This window comes from Choristoneura fumiferana, chromosome 28 (genome assembly GCF_025370935.1).
Source record: "Choristoneura fumiferana chromosome 28, NRCan_CFum_1, whole genome shotgun sequence".
In the NCBI taxonomy this organism is placed as follows: Eukaryota; Metazoa; Arthropoda; class Insecta; order Lepidoptera; family Tortricidae; genus Choristoneura; species Choristoneura fumiferana.
The window spans coordinates 5,465,291-5,492,773 of record NC_133499.1 but is presented as its reverse complement, the minus strand read 5'-3'; the positions used below and the strand labels follow the sequence as shown (position 1 = coordinate 5,492,773).

Sequence of the window (27,483 nt, the reverse complement as noted above, 5' to 3'; positions counted from 1 at the left end):
GAGTCAAATCTTGCAAGTTAAATTTGACCCATTTTCTGTGGTCAGATTAGAGTCAGATTGACTTGAAATTTGGCATACTTGTGTAACTCTGGTGACAATACAATAATATGGAAGTGACATCCTTTTTTTTTTTTTTTTTTATTCGACTGGATGGCAAACGAGCAAGTGGGTCTCCTGATGGTAAGAGATCACCACCGCCCATAAACATCTGCAAACATACCAGGGGTATTGCAGACGCGTTGCCAACCTAGAGGTCTAAGATGGATACTCACGTGCAAGTAATTTCACCCGGCTGTCTTACTCTCCAACGCCGAAACCAACAACAGTGCAAGCACTGCTGCTTCACGGCAGGATTAGCGAGGCAAGATGGTGTAGCAATACCGGGCGGACCTTGCAACAAGGTCCTACCACCTGCAAACATCCTGGAGTTATGGCCAAGATCGTCTCCATAAGACTGACGCCTTCACTTGAAAGTTGGTACGGAAATATAGTATGGATGACAATGCAAGTACAGTCAACAAAATGTACAGTCAGCAAAAAAAGGTTGTATTAAAAATGAACCCAATAAAATGATACTTTTAATAAGTAACTTAGGAATCGTTACCATTGGCAAAACCTACACTAAGAAGTTGATTGACCCAAATATTAAAGGCTGACCACGAATATAAAAGACCTGACGCGAGGGCAGCACTTCTACGTTTTATATTGCAACATTATTTACACTTACTACCAGTCATATTGACAACGGTGTCAGTGACGGTGATGTTATTTTAAGGAATATTTTGTAATCCCTCAGACTTATTCTATGACAAATACTTTTATATATTGTGAATTATTTTTCTTTCAAGGCTTCGGTTAATCTTCGACATTATATATAACGCACAAAAACACAAAATAACACTTTAAAATACGACGCGTAAACAACATTAAACTTTGACAGCAATAGACAGATGACATTTGAATTTAGTGATACCAGTGCAAGAAATTAGTTCCATTCGTTTTCCGCAATATGGCGAGGTTTTTATAATTGGGATGTCCCATTTTTTGACAACATATAATAAATCGAAAACCATTTGGAGAAATAGGTTTTGTGAAGCGTTTTCAGAAATCAGATTGCAAAAATGTGATAAACTGAATTATATAAACAAACCATTAAAAAAACAGGAATAATCGAAGCTAAAAGAAGAGAGATAAATAAAACTATCTTAGCATAGCTTGTAATTCAAAATGTCTGGTTTTTCTAATAGTATAAAAACAAAAACAAAAAAATCTTTTTATAGTCTTAAGTCATAACATAACACTAACCATAGCAAGTCTTAATACTAATTATCCTATGTTAAGCGTTACTTGTGTTTTGTAACTTTATAAACCAAGAGCTAAAGTGCCGACAAACTGCTCTGTAGTTTGGCACAACAAATGTAAATTAAAAATGTAACTCTTAGCAGAAATAAACTTTTTCTATCTATATCTATCTATTTGCCACAGTTCATTTAGGACCCTAAGCCGTGCTTGAATTATTGTCAAATTGTAATGCCACAGATTATGTTATGTACGACCTGAATTTTTCTAGGCAATGGCACGTGGCTGTCACTGTGACGTCATACAGCGTATTTCGTAAAAAAAATATAAAAAATGAAATACTCATCCAAATTCAAAATCAATGAAAAATGGTATCTTAAAATATCCTATTCTTTCCAAAAATAAAATAAAAACTATAGGTTATTTTTTTTGGTGCATCCCAATTCTGGTCAACCTTTACATGAAATGTTTTCTGCGAAACAATATAACATACCTGGTGTATGCTAAGACGTTGGCCACTGTCAACACAGAGCATTCCTTTGATGAGGTTCTTTGCTTCGGAAGAGACATTCGACCATTCAGGTTCAGGAAAGTCGTACTGGCCTAATCGGATGCGCTGAAAAAAGAAAGGTTATGTATACAAGTGGCCTAGCGGTTTTACCTATGGACTGATAAGCAGAGGGTTGTGGGTTCAAGCCCGGCCTCGCTCTTGATTTTCGAAAATTTTCTGTGGAATTTATCACGAGTTTTACGGTGAAGGAAAATATTGTGATGGAACGTGCACACAAATGAGACTTCAGTCACAGGGCGGCCACGCCATACAAAATACGCGTTCTTGAATCTACATAGGCACGACGACGTCTGTACACGCGTCAATGTGTGCGTAAGACACACAGGGCTGACTATCGCAAAACCCTAGTACTATAGGGTATGTAGGTATGGCTTAGATGTGTAAATAAATGTAATCGTTAATCATATATTTTTATTTAAACCTACTTAAAATGTGTCTGTCTATGTATTTAAGCATTATTATTTTAAATTACAATAAATATATGACTACAAACTTGAACGAATTATTCGGTACCTAAATAATTAGTTATTTCATGTATTAATCGCGATACTTTTAGAAAGCATTATTATTTACATTAGGAAATCGAAAAAAAACTCCTTTTCTTATCTTTGGCTGTTGACAAACACCCATACAATGCACAGTATATCACCATTTCGTTCGCAAAATTATTGCTCCCGAACTTAGTGCCGTGCGACGGTGCGACCGACATACATCGCGTTGCGCGCCCGACTGCTTTCCTGCGGTTTTCCTGCAATCTGCGCTTGAGGGGTGGGGTAACTCGAACCGGTGCGGGGCGGAGCGTGGCCATTCTGTACGTCAGTACTATTATATATTCTGTGCTTCAGTGGTGTGTTAGAAGCTCCCACGAACTAGGCCCGAAGTACCCTGTAGGTTTTGATTCCCTATTGCAAGTGTCGAAAATTTGCAGCATAAACGGCTGTCTTTTGATTGCGTTATAATAAAAATATTTGTACGGGACCCTTGGTGCGCGAGTCCGACTCGCACTTGGCCGGTTTTTTTATTAAATACATCTAACTACAATTTTTTTAATCCAAAAGTCAGCGCGTTAGGTTAGACAATACGGCCTCTGGTCAAAGCCGCGGGTACAACTCCAGGCTTTAACCAGATCATCCGTCCACCTCGTTGGTGGACGTCCTACGCTGCGCTTGCCGATCCGCGGTCTCCATTACAGAACTTTTCGGCCACAGCGGCCATCCGTTGAAGAGATGGGGGACGCCAATGTCCTGCAGCTGCAGGGTTATTAGGGGAGGCCTGTACTAGATTTTTGTGTGAAGATATCAGTATTATAGAATTTTGAATCGGTAGCCCAACAACCTGGGGTGGGCATTAGACCATACTGGGGTGGTCATGGCCCACCCGGCCCCCCTCTATATATATACGCTATGCTGATATGATAACGACTTATTAATTACCTTTTTCATGCCGGGCGATATGGCGAGACCGTGGTTGGAGTAGAAGGGGGGGAATCCACACAGCAGTATGTACATGACGACACCCAGCGACCATATGTCGCACGACTTGTCGTATTTCTCTGGACCGAGAACCTGAAAAAAAAGAAGATTTCGTCAGCAAAATCTTTTTTGATACCTACAATATTTTTTTGCTGCGGTTACTTTTTGTTGACTGTAATTAGTTTGCATTGTTATTCGAACTGCATTTGCGTACGTATTTCAAGTCGATGCATGCCATTACTTACTTAACAGTTGAAGGACTTGAAATTGGCTTGGACGAGGATGAAGTTCAGCCAGCATAAAAAATTGTATTAAAAAAACGAAAAAGAAGAAAATAAGTCTATAGTCTAGTGGTCTATTTAGAACTCTGTTAAGTAGTTAATTTAAAGTTCAACAGTCGGGACCGCCGTGGTGGCCTAGTGGTTTGACCTATCGCCTCTCAAGCAGAGGGTCGTGGGTTCGAACCCCGGCTCGCACCTCTGAGTTTTTCGAAATTCATGTGCGGAATTACATTTGAAATTTACCACGAGCTTTGCGGTGAAGGAAAATATCGTGAGGAAACCTGCACAAGCCTGCGAAGCGATTCAATGGTGCGTGCGAAGTTCCCAATCCGCACTGGGCCCGCGTGGGAACTATGGCCCAAGCCCTCTTGTTCTGAGAGGAGGCCTGTGCCCAGCAGTGGGACGTATATAGGCTGGGATGATGATGATGAGTCGGGACCCATTACAAAATTTTTTTGAGCTGGTCACGATTTAAATGGGTCCCGACTGTTGAACTTTAAATTAGCTACTTAACAAAGTTCTAGAACACTAGACTTATATCCTTTTAGTTTTGTTTTTTGATTTTTTTCAATGTTTTATTTTATACTTTTTTGATATTTCTGTGAAAATGGTACCTTCACAAAAAATATTATAAACTATATATGTTTAGAATGGACTTTTTACTAGTTTTCATTTGATACCCATATTGTTACAATACAAAAAAAAAATCCATTCCTCCGCTTATTTATTTTTTGGGACGCCATATTAAAAAAAGATATATAGCCTATGTCACTCCGACTGTTATTACGAATCCAATGATACCTCATATGTTAAAATCCGTCCAGCCGTTTAGGCTGCAGCGAGGACCAAAGAAATGGGCATACATACATACGCTCGAAAAATATAACCCTCCTTTCCTCCTAGGTAAAAAAACGTTTATTTTAACAAAACTTAATGGCTTACATTTTTCGTTGACTTTTCCGTTGTTTACTTCGGCCGAATAGAATAGAATAAGAATAAATTTATTGGTACAGTTAATTAATTAACATTTTATGGGGAAATTAAAACGATCTGATAAATACAGCACTGCGACAGATTTCTTGCATAAAATCCCCGTGTCTACACTACTCTTGTATGTACATTTCACCAATTCAAAATATATATAGATACTTAATTTATAATTAATAACCTAACCAACAAAAAGTTGGAAAACCCCCGACTTGTCACTTCAAAGTTCAATACTCAAAAACGGCTGAACCGATTTTGATGAAACATGTCTAAGAACCATCGCTAGAAAACCTGCTTTCAAATAAAAAAAAACCGCATTCAAATCGGTCCACACGTTTAAGAGCTACGGTGCCACAGACAGAAACATAGCGGTTAAACTTATAACACCCCTCTTTTTGCGGCGGGGGTTAAAAATACGTATTTCTAATTTGGAGAACCTGTGCCTGTCGGTACTTCCTCTAACTACTACACAAATCTAGTTTAAAATTTACGTAAACATAATGTCTCCATCAAATTTGGTAAGTAATTCAATGTAGGCGATCCATTACACTTAGCCAGATGTGGTCGCAAAAAGAAAGCAATATCGTGACAACTTCTGGGCAAAACCATTACTGTATTAGAAACTAGCCATGTCGCGTGACTTTGCTCACAATCGCAGAACCGATTTTAATGAAACATGTCTAAGAACCATCGCTAGAAAACCTGCTTTTAAATAAATAAAAAGCCGCATTCAAATCGGTCCACTCGTTTAAGAGCCACGGTGCCATAGACAGACGCACAGACAGACAGACAGACACACATAGCGGTCAAACTTATAACACCCCTCTTTTTGCGTCGGGGGTTAAAAATGACTTTCAATTTCAAAACGTTTATTCTGCAAGTAGGCCGCAAAGGGCTTCGTATCTTGCTGTCCCGCTTAAGTATATTATTAAACATGAGAGCAAGAGGGACGGTATGATACGAACTTTGATTTTCGAATTTACATTCTGTCCAGTAACAAACTCATCTCACCTCAGGCGCCACATAATAAGGCGTATAGCACGGCGTCTGCAAAGTATCCTGAGCGCTGAGAGTCTCCTTGGCGAAACCAAAATCAGTCAGTTTGAGCAACCCCCGCGGCGCTGTGTCAGTGTACAGCAAGTTCTCTGGCTTTATGTCGCGGTGCGCTATGTTCGAGTCGTGGAGGTGCCGCACGGCGACGCATATGGAGTGCATTATCTGTGGACAAGTAAGCTTTTAGCGCTGGTCGGCTTCTCGAGATCGGATTGTGTCTTAAGGGCGGTAAATAAGGAATTACTATTACAAGCCGGAAGTCGAAGACTGAGTGCTGTAATGTCGATGTTCGTAATTCCAGCACCGCCCGTGTGTGTGTTCTGACAATAAATAATTTTGAACTTTTGAATATTGTCGGAAAAAAACCGACTGCCTTAAAAAATATAATTATAAAAATGAAAAGGGTAAAACAAGTTTAGCAGTCAAGAACTCTGTTAAGTAACTTAAACTTTAACAATCAGGACCCATTACGGAGAATTTTCGACCCGGTCACGTTGAATGGGTTGTCTTATAGGAATAGGAGCTCCGCCAGGCGGAACTATCAGCCCACAAGCTCTGTACTTACTTCTGCCGCTTGTCGCTCGATAAACACTACATCCCTGTTGTCCTGTATGCGTTGGAACAGCTCTCCACCATCCATACACTCCATAACGACGATTAAACAGGGCTTCCTGTATGTGTAAAGGAAGAGGAGCTCCGCCAGGCGGAGAGCTATCGGTACTTACTTCTGCCGCTTGCCGCTCGGTGAACGCTCCATCCCTGTTGTCCTGTATACGTTGGAACAGCTCTCCCCCATCCATACATTCCATAACGACGAGTAAACAGCGCTTGCCGCTGTATGTGTTGTCATACACGTCGATTATCTGTGAAAAGATAACGAAAATAATTTGCTATAAATCATTTTAAATACTTACAAGCTTCTTGAAGACTGTACTCTTTGCTGATAGTGCTTGCGCAAACATGGCACGGCCGCTATCGCTCGGCGATACTAACGCGGCGCCACTGTCGCGGCGACAGTGACGCTGCGTTCGAACGTTAGTTCATACGTTTCCGTACTGCATAATACTATCGCTCTATCGTCGCGTTACTGTCGCTGCGTTAGTGACGCCGGAGCCGCTCTACTCGGACGTCTACCTTAATGCAACGTCAATAAAGATCCCGATGTAATTTTTGGAATTCCCAATTGTCAAATCTCGGAATGAGGGCTATCGCGAATGAATTCGCCGCTAGAGGCGCTAGTGTAGCGTGAGGTCTCCGAAATGTCAAAATCTCATAGTTTTTGGTGAGCTACGCGGGTTTATTTATAATTAGAGTATTTTGTGAATATTTTGCAATATCTGAAATTAATTTATGGCAAATATGCGTTCTGGGGCAATGAATGTCTGTGTTTTGAGACAGTTTTGTCTTCGGAAACCTTGTCCTTCCTTTTTTTCCGAACAAAACGGGGACTTTGCAACACTTGTGGCATGCTCGATATTTTATACTACGGTTAAAGGTGTATTAAATAATTTTAATCTAAACTTTGTATTCACGCCCGTAATAACAACTTTGAAAGCCCATACTTTAAAAAAACCTCACGCAACAGTGCGCCATCTAGTGAGACAAAAAACGATAGCCCTCATTTCATTTCAACCGCTGGATCATTATGATTTACGCGTGCGAAGTTGCGGGCCAACACTAGTATAAATGAAGAAAGTTGGAAAACCCCCGACTTTGTCAGTTCAAAGTCAATATCTCAAAAACGGCTGAACCGTTTTTGATTAGGTAAACATGTCCAAGAACCATCGCTAGAAAACCTGATTTCAAATGAAAAAAAAACCGCATTCAAATCGGTCCACCCGTTTAAGAGCTACGGTGCCACAGACAGACACACAGCGATCAAACTTATAACACCCCTTTTTTGCGTCGGGGGTTAAAACCAAAACAATGACCGTACCTCGACGATGTGCACGCATCCGCTGGCCCGCCAATGCAGTTCAACTTCCCTCCGCGCCTTCACGTTATCATGTAACACTTTGAGGGCCCTCTTCATGCCGGTTCGCTTCTCTCTGCATTCCACCACCTGCAGGAAAAGGGGAGTCATATAATATAGCCAGCATAAAAAAAAGTTGGAACACCCCGACATTTCAGTCTAAAGTTCAATATGTCAACGGATATACAGGACAAACTGCTTATTACTTTTCGGTTAGCTTGGGTACGGTGCATTTGCTTGTTTTCGATTCCACGCCATGAATGTTTCAGGCCAATATTTTATAAAAAATATAGGTATTTGAATCTTGAAAGAACAAAAAACTAATAGACTAAAATATTTCGTAATAATAAACACAAATCAATTAAAAATATAATATTTTATTATAAAACTAATAAGATTAATTTTAATCTCGTCAACTTGCATCGCGTAAAACGGAACTCTATTTCAATAGAGCTTGACTTTGCTTATCGACCGAATCGATTCCACAATCTTGTCAAATCGTTTGACTCGCATCATCTGTCAATTAGTACGAGAGCGGAGGTCCTTAAAATATGCGTCTTTGTATCTAGTGTTTCATATTGTTTGATGTTTTGAACTGTTACTTTGTTATTCAATTTTGTTATTACGGTTTTTGTTATTTTTTTACCGTTATTAGTTTTGATAAAGTGCCAAACAAGACCGCATGGTTTGTGAGATCCCGATAGACAAGCAAAAACACTTGCTCGCCTCGCGTAAAATAACTAAGTAAAAAAAAAGTTCACGACAATCTTACACGTATAGTTAAGCTACTGAGTATCATTATTTTTCTTTTAAACTATAGCTTGTACGAGAGTTTTAGTGCTTTTATGCATGCTAGCCATCTCTGCTCTGTAAAAGCGAAATCTTACAGTTTGATTTTTTCAATGCCAAATTACTGGGTCCTCACGATACAGGCCCGACCTAGTGTGGAACCGCTGTTAAACTCTATAGTTCCTACCTTTAGGTTAATTAGCCATGTAAATTCTTACGTAATGTACTTTAAAATTGAGAAATAAAATATATGTTTTTTTTTTTTTCAAATACGAAATCCTTAAAAAAATCAAAATCAAAATGTCTTTATTGCGGTTATGGGTAATAAAGTTGACAGACAGCAATACATAAAGAAGCGCCATATCCTGCCTGCTGGCGTACAATATTTACTTAGAAAAATATTACTTAATTTTTTCGTAATGGCTACGGAACCCTATTTCGGGCGTGTTCGACACGCTCTTGGCCGGTTTTTTAGATTTAATTTAGTAGGTATTAAGTTTTTAAGTTAGGTAGTTAGTTTATAGTTAAGTATCATATGGTTATTTTTTCTTAAATTCTTGTATTTATGTGAATAAAAATGTTCAAGTGGTAGCAGAAAAAAAAATGGAAAATAAATATTGAAAGACACGAATTATAGATAAATGTGGTATTGATTCGATCCAGTGGGTGTTTATACAAGAATTTTGATTAAATCGGTTTGTTTACACTTTTGATAAATTGGATAGGCATAACGTATAGTAGAGCTGCGCTGAGCGAGCCTAGGTAAATGAAGCGTTTCTATTGGTTCATCATCAGAGCCCGGAATTTTCGTGCCACTTTTGACCTGTCATAGTGACTTCTCACTTATCGACTCTACCTGAATGATATCCATAAATTAGACTTTAAATTGACTGTCGTGAACTTATCATCATGTTATGATTGTACTGGCCATTAATCTGATGAGATGACCTTTGATTAGGATTCGATTTGTAGCATTCGAACATGGCGGATGTAGACAATATCTAATTTTGCAATTTCTGTTTCTTTGGCTAGTTGAAGTATAATTTTGATAGTGTTTTATGCGGCGATTAACCTTAACAGTGAACAGTGATCACAAAATTCTATATTGCTCCCGTGTCGAACATTTATTAATGCGCAAGTTGTCTCCACGTGATTTCAGGTATTTTACTATCAAGTTGCAAAAACTACAACCACCGTACAACGTCCCTCTCAACGAGAATTTACTTTGACACTGGCGAAATTGTCCTATTAATTAGGACAGAAAAGCCATATTTTAAGAAGAAGAAGGACCCTTGATTAAATTGAATATGAACATATGTTTCTTTTATAGAGAAACTAATGGAACACTCTTGTTAGCACAACAACAGACTGAAGATGAAATTGAAAAAAAAAAACTGAATTGAAATTATTTAATTAGAAATTGTTACGTGGTTTCCATTGCATATGTCTATTTCACACTTTCGACTGCTCAAAAGTTAACTGGAATAGATCGCTCTTTAATGATTAGCCCGCTTATTATTTACCTCTACTTTTAATCTACTTTAGTATTTTGTGTATCGATACAGGTACGTATATCGGAAGTCGATAAGTTAGCAGTCACTATGACTGAAAGGTCAAAAGTGCCACGAAAATTCATGGCTCTGTACCACTCACTACGGGTATGTATTTTAATACCGATAAACGAAAGACCGAATTTCACAAGACCTATGGACGGAAGGCCGAATATTAAAACGTTGAATGGATATATGACCGAAAGTTTGAAATCCCGAAAGTACATTTGACCGGCAGCCTAAAACCCGAAGACTACAATCCCGAAGATGAAAATACCTACACTCGAAAGGTCGAAAACTCATAATGCCGAACAGTCATAATCACTACAAGTAAAATAATCGACAATCAATATATCGAAAATCAAAATACCGAAACTGCCGTTATACCAAAGACGAAACAAATATAGCAGGAAAAGATTTGTGCGAGCGAACGAAGCGAGCGAGCAAGACGGTTCGCAGCAGAAGCGACTCGGATATAGGTTAGGTTCAGAAGGCTAAGGCGGGAAGAATGTTTCTAAAATCCGAAAGTTTTTTTAAGAGCTCACGGAGTGTACTGTACAATTCTCCATACAAATAATTTACGCCGTCGCTATCGAGTACGGTCACTGTAAACTCATGGTAGTGGTACTGTTCATCACAAACGCATTCCTCGCACATCTCTGGTGGAAACGCAGCCTTAATGACGTTTTTTGCCGGATAGCTGAACCTCGAAACGTGCCTGGCAAAGCTCGGCTGCCCAGGTTATTACGACCGAGTCAATTTTAACCACGCTACTGTACGCAATAAAATTGTATGGTGATTCAGTTAGTGGTTGGTTTCTGTGTAACTCATCATAAAAACCATACGCGCGGCAGTGGCTAGGAAAGTTCTTGAAGTATGTGTTTAGTGTTTATGTTATGTCACATTCACATAATATGTAACAGAGCGAGGCACAATGATACTGTAAGTCCCATTTTAGCCATTTTAGGCATAAAAAAAGGAAGGTACAAAAAACTGAACTTAAGCAACGTAGACCGCGGTCAGTACTTGGATGGGTGACCGCCGCTTTTAATCTTTTTGTTTTTTTTAAGCAGTACATATGATTTTACAAGTCAAGTATAGGTCAAGTCAAGAAAACATAAAAAACCCGACAGCCTTAAAATAATAAAAAAAATACTAATACTAAAAAAAAAAATCTGTTAATAACTGTTAAGTCCAACAGTCGGGACCCATTCAAAATCCCAACCAGCTCTAAAATTCTCGGCGATGGGTTCCCACCCGCCATCTTTATTTTCGGAGGCCACATTCAAATATTATATTATTACTAGCTTTTGCCCGCGGCTCCACCCGCGTGGTATTGGGTTATCGCGCGCTGTTTCCTCTCTATGCCAAAAATCACGTCGATCCGTCGCTCCGTTACGGCGTGAAAGACGGACAAACACACAAACACACTTTTGTATTTATAATATTAGTATATGTCACTCAGACAGTTATAGCGAATCTAATGATACGATAAGAGTATGTAGGTTATGTTAAAATGCGTCTAGCCGTTTCAACAAAACATATCCGCAGACGCCATATTGAAATATTATATAGCCTATGCCACTCCGACAGTTATGACGAATCCAATGATACCTCATATGTTAAAATCCATCTAGCCGTTTAAGCTGCAGCGACGACCAAAGAAATAGACATTGTTTTAGACGACCAGATGGCCTAGTGGTTAGAGAACCTGACTACGAAGCTTGAGGTCCCGGGTTCGATTCCCGGCCGGGGCAGATATTTGTGTGAATAACACGAATGGTTGTTCTCGGGTCTTGGATGTTTAATATGTATATAAGTATGTATTTATCTATATAAGTATGTTTATCCGTTGCCTAGTATCCATAGTACAAGCTTTGCTTAGTTTGGGACTAGGTCAATTGGTGTCAAAGTGTCCCATAATATAATATATATATATAATTATATTTATCCGTTGCTTAGTACCCATAACACAAGCTTTGCTAAGCTTACTTTGGGACTAGGTCAATTGGTGTGAATTGTCCCGTGATATTTTATTTATTTCATATTGTTACTATACAAAATATATTTTTTATTCCTTCGCCATATTTTTTTTCGCAGACGCCATATTGAAATATTATATACCCTATGTCACTCCGACAGTTATGACGAATCCAATGATACCTCATATGTTAAAATCCATCTAGCCGTTTAGGCTGCATTGAGGACCAAAGAAATGGGCATACATACTCACATACATATACATACATACATACGCTCGAAAAACATAACCCTCCTTCGGGCAGTCGGGTAAAAACAAACTCGCACGCAAGGTCTACAATAACTACTCCGAGCTGTAGACTCGGCAGCTTCGAGTTCAAAGTAGGTAGTCGAATTACGCGACAAAATCTGCTTTCAAACTTGGCCCATTTTTGACGAACAGTACCTCCAAGATTTATAATTAACAAGCGTAAACAACGCTTCTTTGAGCGATCTCCAATTTTCCTCCATCTAGAAAACAACTTTACATTTGCGGTCTGGCGACCTTCTTCGTTATTGTTGTCTGGTTAGTTTTAGTACGGCGGCAAATTTATTTCGCTTTGTCCAGCGCTCAAGTTTGTAGACTTTAGTGCTAGTTCCGTATATTTTATCTGAGACTTGGCCAAACTATTCTTATTAAGTAAATATTTGTTTTACGCAATTCCCCGCGATTCTTGCTATTCACACCATTTCATAAGAATATTTTGTTATTAAGAGGCATACATTGATATTGTTTATGTTGTACAATCGAGGAAACTGAACCACGTACAGTGAAGTGCAAAAATATGTATCTATTCGAACTAGAACCACTCAAAAATATGTTATTACGGCGGAAAAAGATACTGTGGTACATATTCTTCAAGGGTTAGATGTCCATATTTTTGCATTCGACTGTACCAGTGTGGAACCTTTTCATAATCAATTTCGCTATGATTTCTTTGGCAAATGTATGGGATGTCAACATGATATTAGTAGTACAAAGGTTCCACCATCCTCGACTATACAAATAGATGGAAGTAATGAAATACCTACATGCGTCTGGACGGTTTTTATTTTTAATATATACGTATGTATGAGGTAGGTGTCGTTAAATTTGTCCAAACTGTGAGTGATGATATATAGGGTATAAGTTGTATAATAAATATATATTTTTTTAAATAATTGTAACAATATGGGTAACAAATAAAAGTTAATTGTGGACGCCCTATTGAAATATTATACGTAGTACCCTACCCCCGTATACCCTGTCGCTCCGACAGCTAAGTATTACGTAAGCCCGGAAGGGGGATGGAGGGTATTTGCTTTGCTTATTTTTGATGGTCTGGACGGTGGTTACGTTATTTTTTTTTTTACAATAACAATAATGAAACCTGAATAGATTTAAAAATATATACCGATGTTTGCGTAAGCATAGGAGGGAGGGGGAGGGTTTTGCTGACTTTCGCAGACAAGAGGGAGGAGGGGGTTAAAAATTACTAAAATTCTGCTTACGTAATACTTGAATGACCCCTATGAGCCTATGACAAATCTAATGACACCTCTTATGTCAAATTCGAACCAGCCCGTTACGCTGAATAGAGGACCAAAGAAATGGACTTACATATATATACCCGCGCATATATGTATGTATGCCGTGTGGCCTAATGGTTTGACCTATCGCCTCTCAAGCAGAGGGTCGTGGGTTCAAACCCCGGCTCGCACCTCTGAGTTTTTCGAAATTCATGTGCGGAATTACATTTGAAATTTACCACGAGCTTTGCGGTGAAGGAAAACATCGTGAGGAAACCTGCACAAACCTGCGAATCAATTCAATGGTGTGTGTGAAGTTCCCAATCCGCACTGGGCCCGCGTGGGAACTATGCCCCAAGCCCTCTTGTTCTGAGAGGAGGCCTGTGCCCAGCAGTGGGACGTATATAGGCTGGGATGATATGTATGTATGTATATATGTGAGTATAAATACGATTAATAAACTTAATCTACCTTCGGGCAGTCAGGTGAAAAATAACCTTGGCACGCTTGTAACTGTTGGAATTTTTAATGTTTATCATCCATTGTTAATGAAACCTCAATTACAAAAAAATTAAACTATGCTAATCGATTTAGTTTTGCGTCGCGGTTTCGCTTGGTCATGGTTGGAACGGAGGCCGTTTAGACTGTAGTGTATTATTTACATACAGTCAAAGTAGGGTTCAAGGATTGAAAGGCTAACCCCCTTATTCATAAACGACAATCAAACCTATTTTAGTTAAAATGCCGCTAAAATTCGTTTCTCCTTATCTGTCACTTCGACATTTGTATTTGATAGAAAGGGACAAAGCATTTGTTAGTTAACATAGGCTTGTTAAGTTTTATGAATAAGGGGGTAAGAGTTTCATTGGTTTATACAGCGTGCAGTGTCTCCCCGCAGGCGGTATTAACGGATAGGGAGGAACTCAGGGTTCAGTTTCATAGGTCGATAACTCGGTCGATATACAGGCATGCCGTATACGACTAGTAAAACTCAGTCGATAACTCGGTGGACATAAAGCGTGCGGTGCCTTCCCGCAGCTGCAGGGCTACTACGTCCATCTCGCTCTCGTATTAAATAGTACAAGTGTCAGAGGGACCGCACGACACGAACTTCGAGTTTAGAGTTTCGTAGTAGCCCTGCTGGTATAACGACTAGTGAAACTTAGTCGATAACTCGGTCGACATACAGCGTGCGGTGTCTTCCCGCAGGCGGTATGATGTCCATGTCGTGTCCGACAAAGGCGAACCTTTAGGCTTGTTTATTATGTGCCCGAATATGGCTGGCAAAGCCAAACTTAGTCTTAAAGGTCCTATTACAGGGCGCGCAATGTAATTGACCACTATCATTTTACGTGTAAGTGTAGGAAGGTCTCGGGCGGGTCTTTATAGTAAGACGTTTCGCATCCAAGTGTCCCAAGCGATGCGTCTCAAAATTTGCAACAGCCTTATTTACAGAGCTGCGCCATTCCAGTCTCTGCTTCGCGAGATCTTCCCAACTCTCGCATGGGATGTTACATGCGGTAAGGTGGCGCTTTAGGACGTCCCTGTAACGCAAGAACTGGCCTCCCGGGGTCCGCTTTCCTTCTTTTAATTGAGAGTAAAAGACGGCCTTAGGGAGTCTACCATCTTTCATACGCACAAGGTGTCCGCGCCAACTCAGCTGTCCTTAAATCAACAAAGACTCAATGCCATTGAGATTGGTTCGCCTGAGGATTTCAGTGTTTGGGACTCGGTCCTGCCACTTAATGCGAAGTATAGATTTAAGCACTTCATATGAAAGGCATCGAGCCGCTTTATGTCACTTTTATAAAGGCACCAAGTTTCTGTGGCATATAGCAAGATTGGCAGAATGATCGCTTTATACACAGATGTTTTCGTACACAAGCGGAGGTCATGCGAGTCCCAAACTCTACAACGAAGCGACCCAAAAGACGCAGCCGCCTTTGCAATTCAGTCTCGAGTCGATTGTCGTCACGGATGACGCTGCCCAGGTACCGAAATGATGATACTTCCTCTAATGTTTTCCGATCTAAATATATCGAAGTCGGGTCGGGGTTAGCACCACGTGCCGGTTTAACAACTAGAGAAACTCGCAAGTTGATAACTCGGTCGACAAACGTCATGCGGCGAGTTTCAGCAAGCGGAATAGCGATTAGTGAAACCCGGTTGCAGGCCACGTCACGTGTTATGGAATTGTACGGCACGGAAAATTGGGGTTGTCTAAAAAAATACCAATACTTTTTTTTTTGTATGGAAATCGCAGTTAGGTCTCTACCCACTACACCGTATCATGCCATGACCGCAAAAGGAACGTGTCAGGAACGGATCAAGCGCATACATGACGCGACGGCGAACGGTTGGTTACGAAACGTGCTAGTGGGCATAGTCTCATACTTTTTAATCATCATCATCATCATCTCAGCCGTAGGACGTCCACTGTTGGACATAGGCCTCCCCCACAGACCTCCAGTTGCTTCGGTTGGCAGCGGCCTGCATCCACCGTAAACCTGCGGCTTTAACCAGGTCATCCGTCCATCTTGTTGGTGGACGTCCTACGCTGCGCTTGCCGATCCGCGGCCTCCACTCGAGAACTTTTCGGCCCCAACGGCCATCCGTTCTCCGTGCTATATGGCCCGCCCATTGCCACTTCAACGAGCTGATTCGCTTGGCTATGTCGGTGACCCTTGTTCTTCTACGTATCTCTTCATTTCTGATTCGGTCCCGTAGAGAAACCCCAAGCATAGCTCTCTCCATAGCTCGCTGAGCAACTCTGAGCCTATTTATAAGGCCTAAAGTAAAGCACCACGTCTCGGATCCATATGTCATCACTGGCAACACATATTTTAATACAAAGAATATATTTTTGCCTCACACGTTGCTATTACGGTCATGGTATGATACGGAGTAATGGGCAGAGACCTTTACACTTGTATTACTTAAAGCTGTAATTATAATCATATTAATTAATTAAAGGAAGTCACCACTGACCCAAGGGTCCAATCAGAGACGTATGGAAATTCCCACGGGAACTTCCCACAGCTGGGAAACTCAACACAATAACGCTTTGACACGGATTCGTCATAGATTAAGTAATGATCACAAGGCAATGACTTCAAGGAAACAATTGTTTCACGTTTGATGACGTCTACAGTCTGATATCGACGACGCAAAACTACGTATTTTAACCCACGACGCAAAAAGAGGGGTGTTTGTGTTTATAAGTTTGTCCGCTATCTGTCTGTCTGTGGCACCGTAGCTCTTAAGCGGGTGGATCGATTTGAATGCGGTTTTTTTTTATTTGAAAGCAGATTTTCTAGCAATAGTTCTTAGACATGTTTCATCAAAATCGGTTCAGCCGTTTTTGAGATATTGAACTTTGAAGTGACAAAGTCGGGGATTTTCCAACTTTTTGCTGGTTAGGTTATTTCAACTTTGTATTATTGTATCTTCGACAAAGAAGTTGGCGTAAACGAAGAAGTGTGTGGTCCTTACATTGAGAAGAATACCAACTGCCGTATGTTTGTGGCTGCCAAAGAATTACAAGAAACTGATAGAAAATTCATGGATTGTTATCGTATGAGCAAAAGTCAACTTCCAAAACAAATTTAATGTTTTTATCTTCATCGTCAGCCATTTTATTGCACCGAAAAAGGCGCCAAGCCGATGAAACGCAAACATGAGTTTCCTGGACGCCGGTTTCAATGCGACTGATTTGCAACGCGTTTCAAACCGGTTTCAAACTGGTTGCGTCATGTGTGTTCTCTCAAAGGAGTCTATGGCATAAACTCAAATGAAACTAGAAGTTGCAGTGCCCTTAGTGTAAACCTTAGCGAAAACGGTTACAAAATACGTCACGATCGCGTACGCGTTAAAATCTCAATTTGTATGGAAACACGAAGATCGCAAACGTTCCGCTAGAGGCGCTCTTCGTGTTTCTATACAAATTGAGATTTTAACGCGAACGCGATCGTGACGTATTATGTAACCTAAAAATTACACTAAGGGCACAGTTTCGTTGCAGTTGCGTTTCACCGTGTGTGCTGGGCCTAAGAAATCAGCTTCCAAGGCCAAGAGCATTCCTGCAAGAAGCCATCTTGTCGCTGCTGTTTTATCGTGAATGAGTAATAAATATACAAACATACACACAAACTTTTGGAATTATAATATTAATAAGACGAGTGTACAGTCGAGGTCGAGGTCGGAGAAATCTTAACACTTTAGAACCTTGTCACTGTATTCCTTCTGACAATTTTATACAAAAGTTCAAACATGAAGTGACAGCGGCAATGTAAAGAAATCTTTGACCTCAACTGTACATATATATGGCATTGTAAATTGCAAAAAATCAGACCACTGAAAATTACATCCTATTGATAACAGCGCTTAAATTCATAACTGCTCTTAGCTCCACCGTCAGTTAAAACGTGTATCTTATCGTTTTAATCACGTATCTTTACTTACACTATTTCACAATGACTTTAAATATAACAGTCATTATTAGAGAGCGGATTTGAAATAGCGATTACAAGTTTAATATGGATATGACTAGTGCGATTGGTAAGATAGATAGATAGATAGATTTATTTATTAGATATCATGTTGTTCATGGGTCTTACAGTTATCTTATTACACACTTACTTACCGCAATGCAATCTTATAGATAATTAAATTCAATAAATGTTATTCTTGCAAATAACTTTAAGTAAAGAAAAATATATAAATCATAAATAATTTTTGTTCATATAGTTGACATGAAAAATACATACTTACTTGCACTAGTCCTATCCATTTTTAAACTTGTAATCGCTACTTCAAATCCGCTCTCTAGTCATTATTATTGATATATCCGTTGTTACCTTAACAGCTATGATCGATGACTATTGTTGCTATAATATAATTGACATTCAATTCAACATGGAATTTATCTTTATATTCAATTTAAGTATCAATTAATCGGCTCACTCAGTACCGAATCGTCTATAATCATAAAGACCACGACTTCAGATGGTCTAAAAAGAACATGTCAAATTATGTAAATTGTCCATTGTGTGAAAACGTCTTAATAGTAAAACACCCATATATATAATTATTTGTCATGAAGAAAACTGTAGGTTAGGTTTGTTTTATAACAATCCTGAATACTTATTGGATTCAGAGAAAACCGGCCAAGAGCGTGTCGGGCACGCCCAAAATAGGGCTCCGTAGCCATTACGATAAAATTAAGTCATATTTTTCTAAGTATATCTAGTATTTAGACGACCAGATGGCCTAGTGGTTAGAGAACCCGACTACGAAGCTTGAGGTCCCGGGTTCGATTCCCGTGTCAGGGCAGATATCTGTATGAAAAATACGAATGTTTGTTCTCGAGTATTGGGTGTTTACTATGTATTCAAGTATGTATCTATCTATATAATTATATTTATCCGTTGCTTAGTACCCATAACACAAGCTTTGCTAAGCTTACTTTGGGACTAAGACAAATGGTGTGAATTGTCCCGTGATATTTATTTATTTATTATTTATTTTATACGAAATCTTTTTTTTTTGTTTTAGTTATTTTAATTTAATAGTAGTTTAAATCGATTAATTTATTAATTATTACATTCGAAGAAATGCCTGTATAATATAAAACAAAATAAAGGGTAACTAAAACTACATACAAACTAAAATTATAAATAAAAAAGTTGTCCAAAATCACTGTCAGGTGGTAAGGTGCCCAGAAGGCTGGCAGCATTACCACGCTGTACGGAATCTTCAAACTAAAGGTATATTTTATACCTTAGGCTGCTATTTACTCTTAAACTACTAATAATTGTCAAGAAAACTTAGCCGTTATAGTTTTACTTGAAAGTTTGATATACTTATAGCCATCCTGAATTTTTTCAAATTTTTTCAACCCACCGGTTTAGATTTTAGGGGGGAGGACGCTCGATTTTTATGAAAATTTTCACTTTAAAGTGGAATATTTCGCAAACATATCACTAAATCGAAAAATAGTCTTAGCAAACCCCTAATTGTTTTTAAAGACCTATCCAACGATACCCCACACTATAGGGTTGGATGAGAAAAAAAAATCACCCCCACTTTACACGTCTATGGTGCAAAATTACAGCTTTCTAACATTGATAGTCCCTGAGCAAAGCCGCGGACGGACACGGACAGACAGACAGACAGACATGGCGAAACTATAAGGGTTCCGTTTTTGCCATTTTGGCTCCGGAACCCTAAAAAAGAGTTATGACAAACAATGCATTTAGAAAATTACCTTCTGACTTTCAACAATTAGGTATGCGAGCCGATATGGACATTACTAAAGCCGCGTATCCATTAGAGCAGCCTCAGGCCGAGCACCGCGAGTCGAGCCATATTTTGTCGCTTTTTTGGCCGTGCTCAAAGGAGCCTCAGTCTGAGCCGTGCCTTTGGCAGCGTCTCCACTTGCGCGGCCTCGGAGCGAGGCAGCCGCTCGGCCCGAGGCTGCCTCTAGTGGATACACAAATTTTCCTACTGCGCCTGTTTTACCACTCACTATCACTATATTCACACAAATTATCTAATCAGTTGGCTCATTGTTCCTGACGTATAGTGACAAATGTTTGTTATGGTACATCGGACTTTAGTACTACTATTATTTAGTGACATCGGCGCCGGTAATGTAACTGAAAAATTAGTGGCGTGCCGCCGCAACACATTCCCATCGGGTTGCGTAATTTTTTTATGTGACGTCAGTAATGACGAGTAAAGTATGACGGAGATCGTGCAAACTTAGTCCGCTGGCAAGCGTAAGCGATGATTGGCGAGCGGAACTGTCACATGCGTAGAAATTATTGGTCACCAGGGTTGAACAAAATCATAATTTTTATCTAAAAATACAGCCATCGATTAGAAAAAAAAAACTATTTGAAATTAGAGTTCGACTTGTGTTAATTTTTTGTTCGTTACCTTAGCTTGAACCATGCTTGAACAAAAACATAACGTACTTTACAAACTGAGACATGGATGCACAGAAAAACCAGAAAAAGAGACCAGCGCTGGGAATCGAACCCAGGTCCTCAGCAATCCGTGCTGCGTGCTATAACCCCTACACCACCGCTGGACAGGAATCTAGACACGAATTTTTCCTATGCATACATATCTCAGGTTGCTTATTTCTACTACGCTACTTATGCAGCAGCACTAGCGACATCTATGTTCCGCTCTCATCGAGAGACGTCACACTCTTTCGGAACCAACCGCTCACCCAGACAAGAGATGTCGCTACTAAGCAATCAAATTATGATCGGTTTTTTGAAGTCTTTTTGTATATTTTATTTCAACTCCAAATTTGGAAACGTTTATTGTATGACGACCCCCTTTAATTTGTAACTTTATTTTATTTTTAGTATTTGTTGTTATAGCGGCCACAGTAATACATAATCTGTGAAAATTTCAAGTGTCTAACTTTTACGGCTTCAGAGATAGAGCCCTGTGACAGACGGACAGACAGACAGACAGACAGCGGAGTTTCAGTAATAGGGTCCCGTTGGCACCCTTTGGGTACGGAACCCTAAAAATCAAAACATACCATTCACGAAACATAAACGTCACCTACGGCCTAGCTCAAAGTCCGTCAACAGTCAAACATTCAGAGTAATGAGCAGAAGACCAGTTATATTCAATGAGTCACTAACATTGTCATTATCACCAGCGTAGGTGTGCCTATCACGATAATAATTAATGAAATCACAGGGTTATGAGTGGTTGAAAGAATGTCGCGATTTTTCTCTAGCTACAGACAGTTCCGTGTGGGACTGATAAGGTCGCTCGATTAAAATGAAATCTAAAGCCTGTTTAAAAAAAAAACTTTATTTAAAAAGTTACAGGGCTACTACGAAATTCGAAAAAGTTCGTATCGTACCATCCCGCCGACTTCTCTTGTTCTTGTCAAACTTAATGAATAATTTGCATAACATTTTGCAATGTTTTTTTTTTCAGTTTCTAAGGCCGGTTAGACACTGCGTGCGACTACACTGCACTGCACTGTGAGCTTGAAACACACGAGAGCGGTGGCGGGGCGGTGCGGCGCGGCGCGGAGGCGGTGCCGGTTGTAATATTGGAGCTAACATGAAAGGGGGGAAACAATAACGTACAACTCGGAATCCGATTATCATGGCGTACATTATCATGGTCGCGCATTATCAGGGCGTACAAAATATTGCGCGCGCTGTAATGTATGTAGTGATAATGTACGACGTGATAATCTGAATCCAATATTCGCCGTGGATCGAGCGAGCGCAGCGAGCGAGATCGATATAGTCGGAGCAGAACGGACCCGGCCGGTTTAGGCTACATTATTGGTTCTCTGCTAGTTCGGTACGGGGTGATAATGCACGACATAATAATTCATGCACATAAACACGGATTATCAGGCCGTGCATTATTTAAGCGTGCATTAATTAACAAGTCGTACATTAACTACACCCTAAAAGGGCACACAGAATATCATCATCCCAGCCTATATACGTCCCGCTGCTGGGCACAGGCCTCCTCTCAAAACAAGAGGGCACACAGAATACCGCGCGGGAAATAAGCGTGGCGCGCTATTCTGTGCGCCCTCTTTCACGTAAGCTCGAATATTACAGTCGAGTTCATAAACTTGTGAGCAAAAATATCTGAACACGCTTCTACGCCGTTAACAATAGTCGTTCGTTACAATTTGAAGGTTTTTCAGTGACGGTTTGTCTGTAAAAAATAATAATTGTGGGTAGGTTATTTGAGAAAAATAAAGGCTAATTGGAGATTTGCAATGTTAAATTTAAATGATTGTTTTGGTTTGTTACTCTAACATCTGGTGCATAGTGAACGATTGTTGTTCTGAGCATGAACTTTGATTGAGTTCGAAACGCGTCAGCGCAGTGTGGTGGTTGTAATAGTACAGTACAGTTTGGAGACAGAGGAGCAGCATGTACAACAGTTATCTGTTGCATAAACGTTGCTAATCGTAAGGTCACGAGCACGGGTGAGCAACCTTACGGTAGTTAGCATAGTTCATTCATAAAGTAAAGTGTTATTTAGATACGTCTAAGTAGCGAGCGATGTCTTCGATACTGTAGCTACTGTATCGTATACTCGAATCCAGAATTAGGCGAATAAGATTGACAGCTGAAATGTTACCAGACAGCAAAAAAAAAATAGGAACAGGAATATGTCAATATAACCTTGTGCAGACGCGGAATGAAAATGTTTGTCGATTTTTGGTCTTAATTTTCATAGCTTTAAGCCTAAAAACGACAAAAGGACAACAAAAAATTAAAAATAAATGAATAACGTAACGAAAATTACGGCAAAAACGGAACCTTTTTAGTTTCGCCATGTCGGTCTGTCTGTCTGTCCGTCCGCGGCTTTGCTCAGGGACTATCAATGCTAGAAAGCTGTAATTTTGCACGGATATATATGTGAACTATGCCGACAAAATAGTACAATAAAAATTCTATTTTTTTTTTATGGTACCCCCCATAGCAGGCACGGCGCACTCCGCGATATAGGTACGATTCTGTAAGTATCAAAACACCCCACGCCGGCGTGGGTTAACTCAGTAGGGCTATGAGCACCGCTCGGCATACACGCTCGCAGTCTTGCGTGATTTTCGTGAAACTGGTTCACGATGAGTGCAAAAAAATATTAAACCTAAAATAAACCTCGCGATGTTATGATTGGTTGCGTTAACTTAGAAATTCGATTTTTTTTTACAGCTTCCGGGACTATTGACCTGAGTTTAGGGTTTTAAATTCAACTCGATACATGCTCCGCGCGTTTATGGGATAAAGGGTCTAAGGGTTCCATTTTTTTCCTTTTGAGGTACGGAACCCTAAAAAACATTTGTTCCGGCTCTTTTCACATTTCAACATTTTTCATACTTGAAAATATGGGGATGAAAGTTCTTAAGGAATTCCAAACAAATTTGCTATAAGTGTATTTATCGGAAAAATGTGTAGCTATGCTTAGTAAGAATGACGTCTTAATTATAATCCTACCCTCCTAACTTACAATAAAGGACATAAGATGTCAAGAGTTCACTATGAAGAATTAGTCCTTTTGTGTTGGCAGGGTAGAATACGAGTACATGTTGTATTGCTAAAATATGGCTACCTGCAAAATATTAATGTTTTAGAAAGAATGGAAGAACAAAAAAAAATAGTTTAGATATAAAGCAATGTATTAAAATAGCTTATTTTCAGTAAACCGTAGAGGTTTCTATGTGCTATTATTGGCAGAATAGGTACCCTAAATAAATTAAACACTTTCCAAAGTTACTATTCCACGCGCGACGAAGTCGCGGGCAAAAGCTAGTTGATAATATGAGGGATAGAAATATACAGCCACCATTTGCTTTGTCCTTTTCTATTATAAAATTTTCAGCACATTCATTTCTACTTTCGTCATTATCCCTGCTTATATAAATTCCACAGCTGGGTACAGATACAGAATGAGGTTTGATAATACACCTACAAAAAAAAAATGTTTACAAGAACATATCAGGTGTAAATAATCATTAAGTCCCATAGCAACCTTGTACATTTAGGGCCCGTTTCACCATCCATTGATTATTGTTAACTGACGGTTAAATGTGATGCCGTCTCTATTTGTTTTGTTTGAAAAGACGAAGACGGCATCACATTTAACCATCAGTTGACACTAATCAATGGATGGTGAAACAGCCCCTTAAATAACACTGGTTATAAAGACCAACCATGTTTAACAACCATTTCTGTCCTTTGATCTCCTTGTAAAGTTTAGTTAGTTAATTTAGTTAAATACGGCTTGTCTCTGAGAACAATTTTGCCAGTTTGCCATTGCAAGCACAGTAAAAAAATCTAGAAAACGATATAACTTTTGGTGGATGAACTATCACAGCGCAAATTCTCCTAGTAGTTAAATAAATAAATAATATAAACTGTTTTGACTGTAGGTCATTTTTTACATCATTCAATATGAAGATCTCTTCTCTAAAGAGAAGATTTTTCTAAGGGAAAAGGTTCCTATTATCCCTTCAGGGGTATTTTTGTAGCATTTTTCAAGTTTCTGCACAATTTTATACTGTGATCAGACTGATTCTTTCTTTTACACATTTTCTTTTCTTTTAAAAGTTTTAGACAGTGTACTGGTACTTAAAAAGTTCGTTTGATTTAAATTTCAATAGAAAATCCACCCTCAAAATTATAAAATGGGTGTTTATTGTAATGTTACGTTCGTAAGTTTCTTTCTGCGGTTATTGTGATTCATGTATTTATCGTTTCGTAACATTACCGTCAAGAGGACATAGTACCACAATTACAAACAAAATCAAGGAAAATGCTCTTCAAACAAGATAAGAAACTAGTGATCTACTCGAACTGAGCGAGTACAAAAACCGGGCAAAAACCAATCTAAATTTACTCATTTACGTCATAGGATAAACAACAAGAAAAAGACTAACTTACGAATTATCACTTTATACATGTTAAAAGCTGAAAAATTACCTTTCCGTTGATTCCCAGACCCAGAACGGTGTTCGATATATCATAGTCGTCCGTTATTGGCGTGGTTTTAGGATGCCTAGCACTGTTACTCATGTTTTTAGATTAATTTCACAAATCACACACAACTTGTATTCACTACGCATACACGATTCCGTAAATTCAACAACTTTTTGTCCGGCACTGTTAACGTTTTACACTTATTCACTACGAACACACACGTACTTTACTAATAATTTTTGTGTTGTAGTAAATTTTTATCTAATTTCGTCGTGATGACAAACACTTGAGCAACTGAGGCGGTCAAGCTACGGTCAAGTCAAAGAAAAAAACGCTCGTCTCGTCTCGTCCAGTGGGTTGAAACTCCATACAAAAAATCTAATGTATGGAGCTAGTGACTTTTTTGTACCAACCTCTCCAAAATAACTTATTGGTTGCCATATTTATGAAATGATCTGTGTTTAGAAGATTTCACTTAAATTATAATATTTGCAATTCTTCACATTTTAAGCTGTGAAAAACAAAAATAAGCAGAAAAAAATATTACTAAGATAAATAATACAATATAAAATAATTCTGACTGGATATCCTTTTTTATTTAAGTAAATGAAAAAATGTAGTTCTATTTTTCAATTTATATGGCAGCCCACAAACCTTCATCTGCTGCGTGGGAACGGACGCCTTCGCGAGATTTTGTGTTTACTGTTTGAATTTTCGTGTATTTTGGTGTTTTGTTTTGTTAATAGCGTTGAGTTTGAGATTATTTCTCCTCCGCATTAACTTTTCTTTCACTAAAGTGCATTTATTCGAGACAGGACTCTAGTTTTTACCGTTATTTTCACGGCTGTCCTTATGAAACCATTCAACATGAGGAGATGCGAAATTTGTGGTATTCAAGAAAAACATTGTGAAAACAAAATGTTCTTTGCTAGATTTCCTCTAAGTGAACATGTGTAAGTAAAGTAACTGATAAATCTTATAATAGGTGTTGAGGTTATATTTGGCTGGCCGACGTCAATTCGTATTATATAGTATCACGACAATTAAATTTTATTTCAGTTGTAAGCAGTGGGTGAAAGTAGTTGGCAACGAGATTTCACAAAATCGAAAACCCGGCTGAAGAAGAAAAGCCATACCAAAATTGGGACTTCCCATGCCACCTCTTTCTGAAGAAATTCTTGAAGGGTTCCCCTAAAGATGGCAAGAACAGCCAAGGAAACACTTTATTTTATTTTCAATTTATCTCTATTGCAACTTGACTTACTGCATCTTATAATAATAATAATAAAATAATAAAAGATATTGATTTAATAGTTTGTTTACAAATTCTACATAGGTACATAACAAATAATAAGTACAATCAAACTATCAAAAGGGAAAGCGACTCAGCTTATGCCTGCACCTTGCAGAACAAAGTCCCTTGGCTAACAGGCGCTGTTTTTCAGTCGCCCCCATAAACCATAACCCTAATAAATACCATCAATACACATGCACATATTTTTTTACATACAATATATGTTATAAATTAATTTGCTTCGTCATCAATTCGTCAGACAGAAAAATTGGCTGCACACACTAATTATATTTCACCTGTATAAGTTAGTGGAAGCTTCTGGCTAAATTAAACTTTGTTTCAGGTTCAGCTTTGAGTTGCCCAGTGTGGAATATTTACATGCACAGCCTTCTACATGTGGTGCGCAGTGTAAAACTGACAATACAACAGGTAAGCTATCACTGATAAAAATCTATACCTTATAGCATAATTTAGAATTTTAGAGTTGATCTGATGATAAAGCTAGCGGGTGACCCATAGGAACACTGTGATAAACAACACAACTGCATCGAGTTTGGACTCGTTTGTCGTCTTGACGAGTACTTTGGTAACCAGGGGCATATAGTACAGTCAGCAAAAAAAAAACTTATATTAGAAGAATTTTCAGAAAAACTTTATTGAACTGTTTACGGAACCTTTCATGTACGAGTCCAACTCGCACTTGATCATTTTTTCTGTATTGTCTGTGTTTATGGTACACTTCATGTAATAACACTCCTCTTTTTGCGTTAGGGGTTAAAAATAGGTTGAGCTGCTTAGTAGTTAGAGGAGATAGAAATGGATATGCATACATACAGGTCAAAATATAATCCTCCTTTTGGGCTTCACCAGAATCGGGTAAAAACTACAGAATTAATTTCATTACATTTGGCATGGCAAGTAGATTGTTTATCAGAGGTATACAAAATTATGTATTGTCAACTAACTCCAAGATCACTTCATTTCATTTCATTCATTTGACAAGTAAGACATATTTGACAATAAGGCAAGAAATTGTAAGAAGTTGTCTAGGTAAACATAGGTCATTGACCTGCAATATGACAAAATTGGATTGTGCGTACCAATTTTATTTTATCTTGCATTAGTTAGTGTAAGCTACTGGCTAAATTTAACTTTGTTTCAGGTTCAGCTTTGGAGTTGCCCAGTGTGGAATATT

General features: G+C 38.9%; 1 protein-coding gene across 1 annotated transcript in view; it reads right to left on the bottom strand.

Annotated features, from left to right (window-relative positions):
- MAPk-Ak2 (MAP kinase-activated protein kinase 2) overlaps window positions 1–25,340 on the bottom strand; it is a 27,252-nt gene extending 1,912 nt beyond the window's left edge. The window contains exons 1-6 of the mRNA XM_074109048.1: window positions 24,998–25,340; window positions 7,600–7,725; window positions 6,389–6,526; window positions 5,622–5,828; window positions 3,304–3,435; window positions 1,793–1,915 (exon numbers count right to left, since the gene is read on the bottom strand). Of these exons, the coding sequence (XP_073965149.1) occupies window positions 1,793–1,915; window positions 3,304–3,435; window positions 5,622–5,828; window positions 6,389–6,526; window positions 7,600–7,725; window positions 24,998–25,090 (819 nt within the window). The 5' untranslated portion in view covers window positions 25,091–25,340. The remainder of the gene's footprint in view (window positions 1–1,792; window positions 1,916–3,303; window positions 3,436–5,621; window positions 5,829–6,388; window positions 6,527–7,599; window positions 7,726–24,997) is intronic.
- Window positions 25,341–27,483: the final 2,143 nt, after the last annotated feature.